Raw genomic sequence first — 18,771 nt, 5'->3', positions numbered from 1 at the left:
TTTACTTTACAATGTAGTTTACCATTAAAATGGTATTCAGATAACAACCTCTCACTTTCAGTTACTCATCTCCCAAATATCGCTGTTTTTAAAACAAGCCATAGAAAAATGGTTGCAATTTCAATTTAATCCACCAGAAAGACAGAACAAATAATACAACAAATATCGTGGTAAAACTCAAATATACTAATTGATCAAAATTATATCGTAAATTATATCATAAATACGACTGTTGGAGTTATGTCATACATGCAGCTAACTAAAACATGTCTGCTCTGCCCAAAATGACAACCAACTAGTTGCAGCATTACCGCAAAAATGGAAGAGGAAAGTGGAAGGGGGGGAGAAAGTAAGGAACTTGTCTGTCGGCCCTTCATTAAAGACCATAATTGGTTAAAGAAAATGTTGATGAATAAAAAGTATATCAGTTTAATTTAAGGACCAAAAAATGACAGCTGTGCCATATAGATTGCAATATAGTATGGAAGAGATTTTTGACATACCAATTCCATGGCACATGGTTTATAAACTGATATGCAAAACGATGCCGTATTCAAAACTTTGAATTTTTCCATTTAAATTATAACACAGAATTCTTGCAACCAACCTAATGTTATTTATATGGGGGATGCAGCCTTCACAGCTCTACAGATTCTGCTGCGAGGAGGCAGAATCATTAGGTAATTTGTTTTTGTACTGTCCATATGTAGCTTGTTTTTGGTCACAGGTTTAGGAATTGCTGAAGAATTGCAATATTTACCTGGAGCTAACTGGGCTGATAGCACTACTGGGCATTCTGTAAAGTCATACTCAATCGATTAATAATGTATTACTTTAAGCAAAAATGTTTGTTTTCAATTTACAATCTGTAGAAACCATGAGAATAGAAAGGTTCAGAACTTTTGTGAAACTTCACAGCACAGTTGAGAAATATATGGCAAATAGAAATCTAATATGGATGGTGTTAAGAGATAGGTGGGAGGGGTTGAATGGAGCTGAAGTTTGGGACTAACAACAAGAACTAATGTAAAACATACATACTGTGCTCGTAAACGTGCATAGGTTAAAACGGGCCTTCTTTAGACTAGTTGAATATCTGGAGCATCAGCATTTGTGAGTTTGGTTACAGGCTCAAAATGTCCAGAAACAAAGAACTTTCTTCTCAAACTCGTCAGTCTATTCTTGTTCTGCGAAACGAAGGCTGTTCCATGCAAGAAATTGCCAAGAAACTGAAGATCTCGAACAACGCTGTGTACTACTCCCTTCACAGAACAGCGCAAACTGGCTCTATCCAGAATAGAAAGAGTGGGAGGCCCCGGTGCACAACTAAGCTAGAGGACAAGTACATTATGTCTAGTTTGAGAAACAGACACCTCCCCATTCCTCATCTGGCAGCTTCATTAAATAGTACCCGCAAAACACCAGTCTCAACAGTGAAGAGGCGACTCCGGGATTTCTGGCCTTCTAGGCAGAGTTGCAAAGAAAAAGCCATATCTCAGACTGGCAAAAAGAAAGAAAAGATTAAGATGGACAAAGAACACAGACACTGGACAGAGGAAGATTGTGAAAAAAGTGTTATGGACGGACACATCTAAGATTGAGGTGTTCGGATCACAAAGAAGAACATTCGTGAGACGCAGAAATAATGAAAATATGCTGGAGGAGTGCTTGACACCATCTGTCAAGCATGTTGGAGGCAATGTGATGGTCTGGGGGTGCTTTGGTGGGGGTCGAGTGGGAGATTTGTACAGGGTATAAGGGATCTTGAAGAAGGAAGGCTATCACTCCATTTTGCAACACCATGCCATAGTGCCCATCAAGCCAATTCAACTTGTCGGAGGTTCTTCAGGAAGCATGGGGTGAAATCTCTTCAGATTGACAACTAGAAGGCCAAAGGTCTGTAAGGCTTTAATTGCTGCAAATGGATGATTCTTTGACGAAAGCAAAGTTTGAAGGACACTAAATTCCTTTTCATTTCCTTTTCATTTCATGTATGTTTTCATGAAAAATAAGGACATTTCTAAGTGATCCCAAACGTTTGCGAACTGAACAATATATGAATCATATATTATAACTAGGAAAATATATTTCATTGTATAAAAAATATTATTGCATAATCCAATGGCGTATAAATTAACTTGTAGTTGCAGTGTGGAAGTTGGAGAGGGATAATGTAACGATTCCTGTGGACACTGACAACGCTAGAAATATCGTAAATGCAGTTGCACTAGCTGAATTGGGGCCACAGATGGGATGCTTTGCTCACGTTATTAATCTGCATCTCAAAAAAGTATGTCAGTGAATCCAATCTCTCGCCTCCTAGCCAAGACCAGGAAGGTGGTATCCTTCTTTCATAAAAGCACAACTGCTGCTCATGTTTTCAAGACACAACAGGAGATGTTGGAGCTGCCAAACCACAAACTAATCCAGGATGTCCCTACGAGATGGAAATCAATTTAAGGGATTTTAAGACTGCTATCAGAGTTGACCTGGAGCCTAGATATGCTGACCCTGGTGTCCAAGACTTCTTACACAAGATCACCGCTTTGGACCCCCGGTTCAAGTCCCCGCTGCACCTGGATGCTGCTGCTCATCTGAGAGTCTACAATGAACTCACAACAGAGATTGTGACCAATATACAACAGGTATTGTATTTATTTTGTTAATATGACATTTATTATTTTATTAATTAGTGATTCAACAATTAATTATGAAGTAATAATTGTAATTGTCTGATTATATATTTCTAACAGCAAATTATATTTTTAAAGCCACTTCAGAGAGAGTAATTTTCATCTAATCATCTAATTTAATTATACAGGGTCAAGCCCTCTCCAGAGATGGCAGATGACAGGGGTTGTCCTCCAGAAAAGAAGTCTGCCATGGCTGAGCTTTTCGAGGAGTTGTTCACGACCTAGGAGCAGGGAACCAAGTCAAAGATCAAGGTCGTGGAGGAGCTGGTGACCTCATACAGGGAAGTGGACTGTATTCCCCTGGATGCTGATCCACTTACATGGTGGAAGACCTAAGAGTTAATATACTCTCATGTTCCCATTTTAGCAAGGTGCTACCCGGCTGTGCCTAGGACCTCTGTTCCTAGCGAGAGGGTATTCTCCACAGAGGCTGACATTGTCACAGCAAGCCGATCTGTGCTCACTGCAGATAATGTAGATAGACGGATCTTCTTAAAGAAAAACGTGAAAATCTGAGTTTTAATTTTTAATTGTTTTCAAGTAACCAGTCTCAAGTGGTCCTATTTTGTTTAAGGCACTGACTGCTATGTGACTTAATTTTGATATATGCTGCTGGACTATGCACTCTTGTTGAAGTTCTGTTTTAAATGACTATTTTATTTCATGTTTTAAGGCAGGCACTGCTGTTTTTTGTTGTCCCTTTGTTTCCATATGCTCCTGGGAATTCAAGCTACCCATGTTTACTATTATAATAATGGAAAATCTAAATACAAATGACTTATTTCTCACGCATTTATTTTGTCGATGTATCGAAACCATACAGAACCGTGACACCACTGTACCGTACCGAACTGTGAGTTTTGTGAACCGTTTCACAATAAAATATATGGGTGATTGGAAGTGATGCAGACAATTACATTGATGGAAGCTACAATCTATCTGCAATATTAAAGCTGATCTACCCACACAACAACAACAAAAAAGATTGCAGGGAGGATGGCATGCTCGTTGTTGTTTTAATGTTACTCAGCCCTTCTCCGACCCAACTATGATTCATTACTGTGCCACTGTGAAATTTAACCTTGACGTTCAATTGTAGGGGAGAAAAATACACTGACTTCTATTCCATCATCATGGCATGAAGATGGGTACTACATTTTACCTTTTGTCTCTCCGCCGAGTGCCACGCTAGTCATCAGGTACAGTAGTTAATCCCTCCTTCCGCTTGACGTCTCCTGTGGAAGCCTGATAGATCTCCTAATAGGACTGTGTGATTTCATCTTCTCCGCAGGCCTTCCAGGCGAAGGCTTTGTGAATCCTGCCTTAACAGGTTTAGCATGAAAGCCTGGGCTGCTGGGCTGCGGCCCCCTCTCTGTAGCTTCCAAGCAACCATAGCTCCAAGGGAACTTCCTCTATGGAGGTGGGTGCGTCGGTGGAGGTCTCCCTTGGCTCATCTTTCCTCCACCTCGTGTTCACCTCTCCCTGTCTCCCTCTTTCAATCTTTCTCTCAGATGGCTTGGAGATGCATTGGAGGTGGTGGGTGTACTATGGTGTCAAAGAACTGAAAGGGAACTCCAGATAGACCAGTGTGCCTCCTACATAGAGTTGCATCATAAAGACAACAGCAGTTATTTTTCTGTCTGGCTGGAAGCACAATAATTGTATTCTTTATATGGAAAGTAGAACTTCAGTATGGAACCGGAATGACTCACTATTATTCCATTCCAGGTTGCCCTGATGCTTCTCTTTAGTGGTAATAGTCACTGTCAAGTACTGTCTTGGGTTATCTACTGCCAGCTGAAGGAACCATTACCACCACTTTATCTAATTTTCCAACTGTGGCAATTGGCAGGTCTTCACCACTTAGCCACCGAGCAGCCATTCTGATAGAGGCTTATTTCATTATTCCCCCCTAACACATTCTTTGCATCTTAACGATGTTTGACATTGGAGAATTTGACTCCCGAAAGCAATTGCGCCTCACGATAAAGAAATCTGGCTGGTGCAGGTCTTTTGTGTGTTTAGCTCCATTGTGATGAAACATTGTTTCTAAGTAATAAGCGGATACCTCACATTTCCTACGTGTTGACTGTGCCTTAGGCCACTTGTTGACAGCCTCCTAATCTCACCTTTCCGCTCATCTGTGTTGTTCCATGTCATTTCAGCAAGCCATGACACCCACCCTTTCAGATTGTTCTGAAATCGTTTCTGTAGTTAGAAACGGTAAGATTAGCATACCTGCAACATTATTTTGTTGAAATATAATTTCATTTGGGAAATTAAGCTAATTGATTGCACCCAAATTGGCATTTTTTAAATTATACGATTCATATAATATTCAACAAAGATGGTACATAACATCTGATTTGGACATGCATTTTTTTTTTAAATGAGTAAGACATGAGGATTCCAAAGAAATGGTTCAAAGCCACCAACCGACTCCCCCTTGCCAATCCCAACCCAACAATGAATATACAATATCAGTTCACTATGTTTGAGTAATATAAGTAATAAGACGGCACTTGTGAAGGTGGTAAATGACATTTTGATGGCATCGGACCGAGGCTCTGCATCTGTCCTCGTGCTCCTAGACCTTAGTGCTGCTTTTGATACCATCGATCACCACATTCTTTTGGAGAGATTGGAAACCCAAATTGGTCTACACGGACATGTTCTGGCCTGGTTTAGGTCTTATCTGTCGGAAAGATATCAGTTTGTCTCTGTGAATGGTTTGTCCTCTGACAAATCAACTGTACATTTCGGTGTTCCTCAAGGTTCTGTTTTAGGACCACTATTGTTTTCACTATATATTTTACCTCTTGGGGATGTTATTCGAAAACATAATGTAAACTTTCACTGTTATGCGGATGACACACAGCTGTACATTTCAATGAAACATGGTGAAGCACCAAAATTGCCCTCGCTAGAAGCATGTGTTTCAGACATAAGGAAGTGGATGGCTGCAAACTTTCTACTATTAAACTCGGACAAAACAGAGATGCTTGTTCTAGGTCCCAAGAAACAAAGAGATCTTCTGTTGAATCTGACAATTAATCTTAATGGTTGTACAGTCGTCTCAAATAAAACTGTGAAGGACCTCGGCGTTACTCTGGACCCTGATCTCTCTCTTGAAGAACATATCAAGACCATTTCGAGGACAGCTTTTTTCCATCTACGTAACATTGCAAAAATCAGAAACTTTCTGTCCAAAAATGATGCAGAAAAATTAATCCATGCTTTTGTCACTTCTAGGTTAGACTACTGCAATGCTCTACTTTCCGGCTACCCGGATAAAGCACTAAATAAACTTCAGTTAGTGCTAAATACGGCTGCTAGAATCCTGACTAGAACCAAAAAATGTGATCATATTACTCCAGTGCTAGCCTCTCTACACTGGCTTCCTGTCAAAGCAAGGGCTGATTTCAAGGTTTTACTGCTAACCTACAAAGCATTACATGGGCTTGCTCCTACCTACCTCTCTGATTTGGTCCTGCCGTACATACCTATACGTACGCTACGGTCACAAGACGCAGGCCTCCTAATTGTCCCTAGAATTTCTAAGCAAACAGCTGGAGGCAGGGCTTTCTCCTATAGAGCTCCATTTTTATGGAACGGTCTGCCTACCCATGTCAGAGACGCAAACTCGGTCTCAACCTTTAAGTCTTTACTGAAGACTCATCTCTTCAGTGGGTCATATGATTGAGTGTAGTCTGGCCCAGGAGTGGGAAGGTGAACGGAAAGGCTCTGGAGCAACGAACCGCCCTTGCTGTCTCTGCCTGGCCGGTTCCCCTTTTTCCACTGGGATTCTCTGCCTCTAACCCTGTTACGGGGCTGAGTCACTGGCTTGCTGGGGCTCTCTCGTGCCGTCCCTGGGGGGGATGCGTCACCTGGGTGGGTTGATTCACTGTTGTGGTCGGCCTGTCTGGGTTCCCCCCACCCCTTGGGTTGTACCGTGTCGGAGATCTTTGTGGGCTATACTCGGCCTTGTCTCAGGATGGACCTGAGCCCTAGAACCATGCCCCAGGACTACCTGACATGATGACTCCTTGCTGTCCCCAGTCCACCTGGCCATGCTGCTGCTCCAGTTTCAACTGGCCTGGGCCCTAGGACCATGTCCCAGGACTACCTGACATGAGGACTCCTTGCTGTCCCCAGTCCACCTGGCCATGCTCCTGCTCCAGTTTCAACTGTTCTGCCTTACTATTATTCAACCATGCTGGTCATTTATGAACATTTGAACATCTTGGCCACGTTCTGTTATAATCTCCACCTGGCACAGCCAGAAGAGGACTGGCCACCCCACATATGCTCTCTCTAATTCTCTCTTTCTTTCTCTCTCTCGGAGGACCTGAGCCCTAGGACCGTGCCCCAGGACTACCTGACATGATGGCTCCTTGCTGTCCCCAGTCCATCTGACTGTGCTGCTGCTCCAGTTTCAACTGTTCTGCCTTATTATTATTTGACCATGCTGGTCATTTATGAACATTTGAACATCTTGGTCATGTTCTGTTATAATCTCTACCCGGCACAGCCAGAAGAGGACTGGCCACCCCACATAGCCCGGTTCCTCTCTAGGTTTCTTCCTAGGTTTTGGCCTTTCTAGGGAGTTTTTCCTAGCCACCGTGCTTTTACACCTGCATTGTTTGCTGTTTGGGGTTTTAGGCTGGGTTTCTGTACAGCACTTTGAGATATCAGCTGATGTACGAAGGGCTATATAAATAAATTTGATTTGATTTGATTTGATATGGAGCTACGGCTTGGAGTATTGTTTCTTCATCTTATGTAATGCATTCTCTGTGAACATTTTTTTTCTTGTCAGAAATTAGTCATTGAAGTTCAGTTTATGTCCCATCCTGATCCTACATCCTTATATTACCACCTTCTGACCACTAGATGGTGCTGCTCCTGCTATTGGGTGATTTATTTTTTAATCACCCACATTAGAACATTTAATTTTGGTTTCCTTAGCCTGTAAGCAGTCTATTGAAAATGTATGACAGCAACCCATGTTTTGGTTATGTTTACCTGGCCACTGTTTCAAATGCTAACTTTGTAGCGTTTGTTGCACAAATCCAATGTAAGTCAATGGTACCTTCGAAACAGTGGCCAGGTAAACAAAATCGAAGCATGGGTTGCTGTCGTACCTTGTCCATAGACTGCTTACAGGCTAAGGAAACCAATATGTCATTTTGTAATTTGGGTGAACTATCTATTTAACATTGAGGGGGTGGGGGGGTTCTTAAAAAATAATAAACTAATAGTAGGAGCAGCACCCTGTAGTGGTCAGAACCTGGTAATGTCAGGATGTAGGATGGGACATAAACCTAACAACTTCAATGATTTTCTCTGAACAGGGGAAAAAACATCACCAAATTCATTGAGAATGCTTTACATAGGATGAATAAACAATACTCTGATCCGCAGCTCCATACTACTCGTCAAACAGAGAACTGATACTGTATACTTGTTTGATGGGTTGGGATCGGCGTGGGTGGCCCGTGTGGGGCTTTTGACCCTTTCTTTGGAATCCTCATGTCTTACTCATTGTTACAATTTTGGGGGATCCAAATCAGATGTTGTGTACTACGTTTATTTAATATTATATGAATCCTATAATTTAAAATTGCCAATTTGGGTGCAATCAATTGACTTAATTTAACATAAATAAAATTATATTTCAACAAAATATCGTTGAAGAAATGCTAATGTTATCTGTTTCTAAGTTCAGAAATGATCTCAGAACGATCTGAGATGGTGGGTGTCTCAATCCTCTTGTGCTTTTTGAGGTGGAACGACCTCTCTCCTTTCTTCTCATTCCTCCTCCTGACTTCAGAGTGCAGAAGCGCCATCTGAAGTACCTCTGTCTCCTAGCTACAGGCTCTTGTACCATACACACAGCCTAATCTAACTTAAATGTCAGATTCTGACAATACAGAGAGAAAGACTCTTCATTCTCCATGATTAGACATGATGACTAAGTGTCACTGACTCCAGTCACTCGGCAAGTTTGATACAGTGATGACTGTTCTGTGTTAATATGATTGTTGTTATGTTCCTGCCTTGTATAATGCTGTTTGTATTTCAGCTCTGTCTCCTCTCTCTCCTGGTGGATATGATACCTTAACCTGCCTTCTGGCAGGACTGTACTTATAGAGGAGCAATGGCATTTTTTGTCCGTTATCCCGTTTACCACTCATGTTATAGCACTTATGGCACATGGAGAAAAATAACTCCTGGCTAATTGTTTGTAAACCATTGAGATTGTAAAACTATGGATACAAAAGAGTGGCAAGAAGGACTCTTATGATCTTCCTTTGTTGTTCATCTCTTGGTTGTTTTCATGACTTACGTTGGCATTAATTCACGCTCTGGTTGTTGTAAAGAGACTGCAATGTGACATTTGGAGATATTTTAGCAGCCACGTTGCATTGCTACCACCACCCGTGGTGACATTTTGAAATGTGTCACACATTTTCAACTGTTTTCAGCATTTGTTCTGTGTTTGAGTAAAATGCTGTTTGCATAGATAATGAGTATATAATGAGCTGCCATGGCAATGAAATTGAACTCCACTTTAATTTATATTTCACTGTTATTTATGGACATGTAAATGTAGTTTGTTCATAACAATGGTAGTGTTTGCATGCAGGGTACGTTGTCTGTCTGACTTGTCTGAAAGAATCAGTGGTGGGAAAAGTACCCAATTTTCATACTTGAGTAAAAGTAAAGATACCTTAATAGAAAAGGAAAAATAAGTCACCCAGTAAAATACTACTTGAGTAAAAGTCTAAGCGTATTTGGTTTTACTTATACTTAAGTATCAAAAGTAAATGTAATTGCTAAAATATACTTAAGTATCAAAATTATAAGTATTAAATACTTTAAAAAAAATCTATATACAGTGGGGAGAACAATTATTTGATACACTGCCGATTTTGCAGGTTTTCCTACTTACAAAGCATGTAGAGGTCTGTCATTTTTATCATAGGTACACTTCAACTGTGAGAGGCGGAATATAAAAGATCCTGAAAATCACACTGTATGATTTTTAAGTAATTAATTTGCATTTTATTGCAAATAAGTATTTGATCACCTACCAACCAGTAAGAATTCCGTCTCTCACAGACCTGTTCGTTTTTCTTTAAGAAGCACTCCTGTTCTCCACTCATTACCTGTATTAACTGCACCTGTTTGAACTCGTTACCTGTATAAAAGACACCTGTCCACACACTCAATCAAACAGACTCCAACCTCTCCAAAATGGCCAAGACCAGTGAGCTTTGTAAGGACATCAGGGATACAATTGTAGACCTGCACAAGGATGGGATGGGCTACAGGACAATAAGCAAGCAGCTTGGTGAGAAGACGACAACTGTTGGCGCAATTATTAGAAAATGATGACGGTCAATCACCCTCGGTCTGGGGCTCCATGCAAGATCTCACCTCGTGGGGCATCAATGATCATGAGGAAGGTAAGGGATCAGCCCAGAAGTACACGGCAGGACCTGGTCAATGACCTGAAGAGAGCTGGAACCACAGTCTCAAAGGACCATTAGTAACACACTACGCCGCCATGGACTAAAATCCTGCAGCGCACGCAAGGTCCCACTGCTCAAGCCAACGCATGTCAAGGCCTGTCTGAAGTTTGCCAATAACCCACTGGATGATCCAGAGGAGGAATGGGAGAAGGTCATGTGGTCTGATGAGACAAAAATATAGCTTTTTGGTCTAAACTCCACTTGCCGTGTTTGGAGGAAGAAGAAGGATGAGTACAACCCCAAGAACACCATCCCAACCGTGAAGCATGGAGGTGGAAACATCATTCTTTGGGGATGCTTTTCTGCAGAGGGGACAGGACGACTGCACTGTATTAAGGGAGGATGGATGGGGCCATGTATCGTGAGATCTTGGCCAGCAACCTCCTTCCCTCAGTAAGAGCATTGAAGATGTGTCGTGGCTGGGTCTTCCAGCATGACAACGACCCAAAACACACAGCCACTAAGGAGTGGCTCCGTAAGAAACATCTCAAGGTCCTGGAGTTGCCTAGCCAGTCTCCAGACCTGAACCCAATAGAACATCTTTGGAGGGAGCTGAAAGTCCGTATTTCCCAGCGACAGCCCCGAAACCTGAAGGATCTGGAGAAGGTCTGTATGGAGGAGTGGGCCAAAAAAATCATACAATGTGATTTTTCTGGATTTTTGTTTTAGAGTCTGTCTCTCATAGTTGAAGTGTACATATGATAAAAATTACAGACGTCTACATGCTTTGTAAGTAGGAAAACCTGCAAAATTGGCAATGTATAAAAATACTTGTTCTCCCCACTGTATTAAGCAAACCAGACGGCACAATTTCATTTGGTTAGTTATTTCTTTTTTTACGGATAGCCAGGGGCTGTCTCCAACACTCAAAACATAATTTACATATTAAGCATGCGTGTTTAGTAAGTCCGCCAGATCAGAGTCAGTATGGCTGACCAGGGTTGTTCTCTTGATAAGTGTGTGAATTTGAACATTTTTGTCCTTCTACATAAGTGCTTTACACCACTGGAAAGATGAATGAATGAACTGAACTGTGAGTTGTTTATTCGTACTTTGAGGCTGATGTACAGTGCCCATATTAATAGCAGATTGGTATTTATTGGGATGACTCATGTACTGCAGGCGGCTCTGTAGGGTAGTCACTAGCTGGCACATTCACAAAGTCATACAATCTTATTTTAAACCTAAACCTAACTTTTAAGCCAAACATTAACCGCACTGCTAACCTTATGCCTAACTTCAAATTAAGACGGAAAAGCAATTTTTTGTTTTCATGAATTTTTACAATATATTGCACATTTTTACTTTGCCACTGGCCCATCTAGTAGAAATCGCTCTGCCTCCAGGATAAGATTCATCCCAATAAACTGCATATTCATATTAATACCCGCTCCCTGATGCCCCTATGCCTAGCTTTGGGCTGTATCTGTCTCTCCCATCTGGCAGCTGTCTGTGCCTCTGTTGAACAGCCTGGCTGGCTGCTTGCGTCCCTCCGTTCCTCCTCTAGGCTTTTTACCACAGGGCCTCAGCTTGCTGCTACCTCCGCATCAGGGCCAACATCACTAATAATAATACAGCCAGCCTGCATGTCGCCACAGGCTGCTCCAACTCCGCTCTTTTATATTAGGCCACACAGTGTAACAGCTGATTGTGGATCTTCTACAGATGCACTTTTTTGAGAGCCTTCTGTTGAGCAGCATCACCGCCTGGTAAGGCAACTGCACCACCCTCTACCTCATGGTTCTCCAGAGGTTGGTGTGGTCAGCCCAACGCATCACCGGTGGCACACTGCCTGACCTCCCAGGACATTTACAGCACTCTGTCCAAGGAAGGCCAAGAAGATCATTAAGGACCTCAGCCACCCGAGCACAGGCTGTTCACTTTGCTACCATCTAGCAGACAGAGACCGAAAGACTGAGAAACAGCTTCTGTCACCAGGCCATCAGACTGTTGAACAGCCATCACTAGCCGGCTATCTACAATTAGATTTTTCTTTCTTCTCATCAATCTTCACACAATACCCGATAATGACAAAGTAAAAACAGGTTTTTATAATTTTGTTCTAATGTTTTATAAATAAAACTCTGAAATATCACATTTACATAAGTATTCAGACCCTTTAATCAGTACTTTGTTGAAGCACCGTTAGCAGTGATTACAGCATTGAGTCTTCTTGGGTATGACACTAAAAGCTTGGGACACCTGCATTTGGGGAGTTTCTCCCATTCTTCTCTGCAAATCCTCTCAAGCTCTGTCAGGTTGGATGGAGAGCGTTGCTGCACAGCTATTTTCAGGTCTCTCCAGAGATGTTAGATCGAGTTCAAGTCCGGGCTCTGGCTGGGCCACTCAAGGACATTCAGAGACTTGTCCCGAAGACACTCCTGTGTTGTCTTGGCTGTGTGCTTACGGTCTTTGTCCTCTTGGAAGGTGAACCTTCACCCCAGTATGAGGTGCTGAGCGCTCTGGAGAATGTTTTCATAAAGAATCTCTGCACTTTGCTCCGTTCATCTTTGCCTCGACCCTGACTAGTTTCCCAGTCCCTGCCGCTGAAAAACTTCCCCACAGCATGATGCTGCCACCTCCATGCTTCACTGTAGGGATGGTGCCAGGTTTCCTCCAGATGTGGCTCTTGGCATTCAGGCCAAAGATTTTAATCTTGGTTTCATCAGAGCTTGTTTCTCTCTCTTTTTTTTTTACCCCTTTTTTCACCCAATTTCATGGTATCCAATTGTTAGTAGCTACTATCTTGTCTCATCACTACAACTCCCATACGGGCTCGGGAGAGACTAAGGTTGAAAGTCATGTGTCCTCCGATACACAACCCAACTAAGCCGCACTGCTTCTTAACACAGCACTCATCCAACCCGGAAGCCAGCCGCACCAATGTGTCGGAGGAAACACCGTGCTCCTGGCAACCTTGGTTAGCGTGCACTATGCCCGGCCCGCCACAGGAGTCGCTGGTGCGCGATGAGACAACGATATCCCTACCGGCCAAGCCCTCCCTAACCCGGACGACGCTAGGCCAATTGTGCGTCGCCCCACGGACCTCCCGGTCGCGACAGAGCCTGGGCACGAACCCAGAGTCTCTGGTGGCACAGCTGGCGCTGCCGTACAGCACCTTTAACCACTGCGCCACTCGGGAGGCCGAATCTTGTTTCTCATGGGCTGAGAGTCATTTAGGTGCCTTTTGGCAGAGTCATTTAGGTGCCTTTTGGCAAGTCCAAGAGTGCTGTCATGTGCCTTTTACTGAGGAGTGGCTTCCATCTGGTCACTCTAGCATAAAGGCCTGATTTTGGTTGAGTGCTGCAGAGATGGTTGTCCTTCTGGAAGGTTCTCCTATCTCCAAAGCTGAACTCTGGAGCTCTGTCAGAGCTCTTGTTCACCTCCCTGACCAAGGCCCTTCTCCCCCGATTGCTCAAGTTTGGCCGGGCAGCCAGCTCTAAGAAGAATCTTGGTGGTTCCAAACGTCTTCCATTTAAGAATGGTGGAAGCCACTGTGTTGTTGGGCACCTTCAATGCTGCACAATTGTTTTGGTACCCTTCTCCAGATCTGTCTCGGAGCTCTACGGACAATTCCTTCGACCTCATAGCTTGGGTTTTGCTCTGACATGTGCTGTCAACTGTGGGGCCTTACATAGACAGGTGTGTGCCTTTCCAAATCATGTCCAATCAATTGAATTTACAACAGGTAGACTCCGATCAAGTTGTAGAAACATCTCAAGGATGATTCATGAAAACAGGATGTACCTCAGTTCAATTTTGAATCTCAAAGCAAAGGGTCTGGAATACTTATGTAAATAAGGTATTTCTGTTTTTTATTTTTTGCAAAAATGTCTCAAACCTGTTTTTGCTTTGTAATTATGGGGTATTGTGTGTATAATAAGGCTGTAACACAACAATATGTGGAATAAGTCAAGAATAAGTCACTGTATCTACTTTGGATTGTGTTTTTTTTTTATTTCTTTTTTTTCTTCTATTTGTTGCTAGCCATTCTACTGCACCGTTGGAGCTAGTAACAAAAGCATTTAGCTTCACCAGCTTTAACACATGCAAACCTGTGTCGAGACCAAAACTTTGATTTTAGTTCAAATGTTTTGCAATTGTTGTCACGATTCTCAGCGTGAGACAGCAGTATTGTGCAGACTTGGGCTTTGTTGTCAGCCAGTGTCACTTCTGTACTTAGATTCATCCCCACAGTGTTTGATTCAACATGGACTGGGTGCTTCTCATCCTCAGGATACAAAGCCTTAGACTATTAGGTCATATTCCCCACTGCACGATTCATTTTGAGTTTGCTTACTCTATAATGTAAGCCATGGTCAGATTAGTACTTCAAGGTAAATCTTACATTCTTACTTAGTCCTCTTTGTTCCTGGAGGAACATAGGGTCTGTACTGAAGATTTCCAATGCAAATTCTGTTGTGACCATAAATCTTAAACTAAACTCTCTGGCCCTGAGCTTTAACGCCTAACTTATAGCACTCTAAATGTTCTGCTCTTGGCTGTCTTTATTTGAAGACCATATTCAGCTTGCTGATTATGTAGTACAGCTTAATCTCAGATGAATATAGTTTTTACAGTAGCCTATCTAAGTCTCCTCTCCTGGGGATGCCTCAGACAATATGGTACTGTAGATTGTCTTTCGCTGAACATCTGTCATCCTTAATCGAGGAGCTGAACAAGCCTCTCTTTTCCTGCCATCATGAGCCTAAGTTTTTATGTGGTCTGTGATTTTTCGGTCATTAACCTAAGCCTAAACTGTCAAATGGTGTGCAACTGTGCATTGATGTTTCCAACTTGATTGATGTGATATCAATCACTGAGATGAGTGCTTGATACTGATACAGTAACACGATAGACAATACATTGTGCGTTACTGTATATTGATAGATTGGTGGGTGGAAAAGATAGCCTCCAGCATAGTTCTACAAGGATTGCTTTTCTGTCTTATAATAGAAACCAAATGGCACCCTATACCCTACATAGTGCACTACTTTTGACAGATGGCCAATAGGGCTCTGGTCAAAAGTAGTGCACTATAAAGGTAATAGGGTGCCTTTTGGGATGCAATCCATGGTTATTTTGTGTGAGCTTGTAGGAGGATATAGATGTCATTCTATTAACCAGACTCCAGCTTGTTATTTCCATTCCTTGCTGTACAGTAACTGTCTGTCTGTCCTGTTGCTGATGATATCTCCTGTTGTGTTTTTCTAGCTCCTGGAAGGCAGCTTCACGTCCCAGGTCAGCCATGAAGTCGACGGCCTTATCTTCCAGCCTTGCGGGGTGAGTCGGTCTTAAACACTGTTATTTGTGTCAAAGCACTGGGTTATGTCTACAGGCTAATTGCACAGCAGCACCAAGTTTTCATCGACCTCCCTCTAATAATAAGGCAGCGGGGTAGGACTCCACCTCAGGTTTCTGGAGAAGGTTATTTGTTAGGCTCGCTCTTTGTCAGTCACCTCTACCTGCCCTCCTGTCACTGTGAAGGAAGGGATGCCCAAAACTGCACTCACACAGTCCACAGGTCAGACACGTGTGGAACAGCCACTGTCAGCACTGTAAAAGGGTCAAGGTAGGAAGGCCATCTCTGCTTTGTGTTGGTGGGAAATAGCTTTCTCTACCAACACTACTCTTACAATGTTGTGATGATATTATTACAGCAGCGGTCCCGGGGAAGATTACCCTTATATGGGGAATGAATCGTGGACTTCATCATCATATGCCTCCCTCAAGGAGGGACAGTGTCCCCTATTTGGATAGTTTGCAGAGACGTGTTTTTCTCTGGAGAGATACAACATGGCTCTGTACATAGTCAATTAATAAGCACAACATCACCTCAGATAACCGATAGTGTCTGCACAGCGTAACGGAAGGGGTGGCATTTAGAGAGAGATATGTGGTGGAGGTAAGTAGAATCAGAAGTGGTGTGCAGCTGTGCACACCTGCAGACGTTCAGATTGATTGGGCGCAGGGAGGCAGAGTGTTTTACATACAAGTTGCTATTCCGATCGGACTCAACGCCTTCTCTCTGATGCTGCACATTGTGCGACGTGCATCAACCCCGTCTCTTCCAAATACCGTCGGGGTACTACCTTCACGAATTCTCTAGTTTGGCGCCACAGGTGTTAGACATTTAGTCTCGTAAAAAATATGCTTTACTCAGTCTGTGCTTTAGTTAGCTGCTACGGTAGGTGTCAAACAAACTATCAAGCAGTGTCTATGTATTTAACTACTTTTCCCTTTCTTGTGTTGAGGGCTGTTTTGCCCTGACCTCCTCTCTGAGTTCTCATTTATTTGCCATCAGAAGCCTTGTCTTCTTCCTTATGTCTGTGTGTTACAATATTGATTTCATATCCCTGGTCCAGCTGTAAATCATTGAGTAGCAACAAGAAAGTGATTGATCATCACTGAAATAGCCAAACCAGGAGATGGGACTATTTGACAAAGACAACACGGATCAATAGACAGGCATAGAAGGGAAGTAAAATACGTAGAACCTTGACCCTAACTAGGAAATGAGGGTAGATTTGGACTCCACCTAAAAATCCAACCTGTTTGCCTATATCCCTTGAGATGAATGTTCATTCGATCAGTTGTTAGTTCACAGGTGAAATATTTATATTCCTTCTTTGGGCTGGAGAGAGAGCTTGTCCAGCCATGCACCTGCTAGAAGAAAACAGCTTTTCAACTCCTGTTGTCATTTCCCTATGGGCAAAACAATGGCCATGGGGCTTTTTCTTATGATCCAAGTTGTCAGATTGGATTCTCACTCAAGTGACTGTGCATCAAGGAATCAAGTTTTGCCTCGATAATAGCACTAGCCATTTAAGTCAGTCTATTTTGTCTGAAAGCAAGCAGCAGCCTGAGCACTTACCTGGGTTAATTCAGAACTTTCCCCCAGCGTCTACAACTCATTATTTTGGTTTGCAACCCCCCCCTCCTCGCCGTGAACAGTTTTGGTTTTGCGTTGCTCTGTAATTTTAGAAATAATGTTTGAAGAATATGAAAAGCTCCGTAGCTGTCAGGTAGCAGGAGCCAGTTTCCTGGGTGTGCTGGGCTGGGAATGAAATTAGGCTGCAGAGTGCAGGTTTGGCGCGGCTGTAGCAGCCCCGCACTCCACCGGAACTCAGAGTGGCTGGCTCTCTGACGGGAATAGGCGTCTCTTTCAGGGGAGCTAATTGATGTGTCGTTTTATGTTATTAATATCAGTGGTAATTTCCTGTTCCCCCATTATAGCCGGGTACATTGGATGCTCCCAAATGTCACCCTATTTCCATTATAGTGCACTACCTTTGACCAGGGCGCATAGGACTCAAAAGTAGTCCACTATATAGGGTGCCATTTGTTACGCAGCCACCATGTTTGCCTCTTTCCCACTTTGTTCTTACCCTTCTTGTTCTCCCTCATAACAATTCCATTGATCGATGATCCTCGCATATTTTCTGAACAGTTCTGGCTTGGAAATTCTTCCATTTTCTCAGAAGCCCTTTTTATGATTGGCTTTGGAGCGTAAGCCCCACTTTAGGAGTAAGTAGGGGCTGTGTGGAAAATACTAATTACGGTCCATTTTCCGTGTATATCTTTTTGCTATTAAATTCAAGAGTGTACATTGTTGTAATTTATGGCTGTATTTATTTTTTTAACAAGTTAGCTACATTAGGTACTGTGCTGAGAAAGCCCTCGGGCACAAAATGTTCCACATTTAAATAAACATAGAATAAAGAATATGTTTGGGAGCCATCATTGACTTTTCGTCTGTAGAAATAGCCTTGCCTGGCTCCCACAATAAGGTTGTGTCCCAAATCCCACCCTATTCCTCACATAGTGCAGTAGTTTTGACCTGAGCCGTATGGGCCCTCTTTAAAAGTAGCTCACTGTGTAGGGAATAGTGTGCCTTTTGCAACACAGGCTAAGCCTCTGTCTGCATACCCTATGTTTGTGATGCTTGTATTGTTGTAGCTTGTATGCTTGTATTGTATCTCAGTTCTGACTAAGAGGCGGATTGGATGCATACTGGACTTTTTTGAGGTTTGGACGCTTATGTGGTGGTCTGATGTAGGACCCGAAATGGCCGAGCTGTCTATAGGCTTGCTGGAGGAGAGGCTGCCAGGCCGGATAATGTTGCTGAATGACCTTCCTCCCTCCTCAAACCAACAGCGAGGTTCACAGTGAAGGGGCCGACGTGAGTAAACACTCACTGCTGTCATCATGAAGTGCTTTGAGCGGCTAGTAAAGGACCATATCATCTCCACCTTACCCGATTCACTAGACCACTACAATTCGCCTATCGCCCCAACAGATCCACGCAATCGCCATTGCACTGCTCACTGCCCTATCCTACCTGGACAAGATAAATACTTACGCAAGAATCCTGTTCATTGACTACAGCTCAGCCTTCCAACGCCATAGTACCCTCCAAGCTCATCACTAATCTCAGGGCCCTGGGTCTGAATTCCTCCCTGTGCAACTAGGTCCTAGACTTCCTGATGGGCCGACCCCAAGTGGTGAAGGTAGGCAACAACACCTCCGCCATGATGATT

The 18,771-nt window shown here is 43.0% G+C and overlaps 1 protein-coding gene across 1 annotated transcript in view; it reads left to right on the top strand.

Moving 5' to 3' along the window:
- The window catches only part of rngtt (RNA guanylyltransferase and 5'-phosphatase), a 146,023-nt gene that overhangs the window by 84,538 nt on the left and 42,714 nt on the right, over nt 1-18,771 (top strand). The window contains exon 13 of the mRNA XM_046298024.1: nt 15,446-15,514. Coding sequence (XP_046153980.1) covers nt 15,446-15,514 — 69 coding nt within the window. The remainder of the gene's footprint in view (nt 1-15,445; nt 15,515-18,771) is intronic.

Source organism: Oncorhynchus gorbuscha, linkage group LG14 (assembly GCF_021184085.1).
Source record: "Oncorhynchus gorbuscha isolate QuinsamMale2020 ecotype Even-year linkage group LG14, OgorEven_v1.0, whole genome shotgun sequence".
In the NCBI taxonomy this organism is placed as follows: domain Eukaryota; kingdom Metazoa; phylum Chordata; class Actinopteri; order Salmoniformes; family Salmonidae; genus Oncorhynchus; species Oncorhynchus gorbuscha.
Note: the sequence above shows the minus strand (reverse complement) of the source record. Positions and strands in the feature narration are given on the sequence as shown.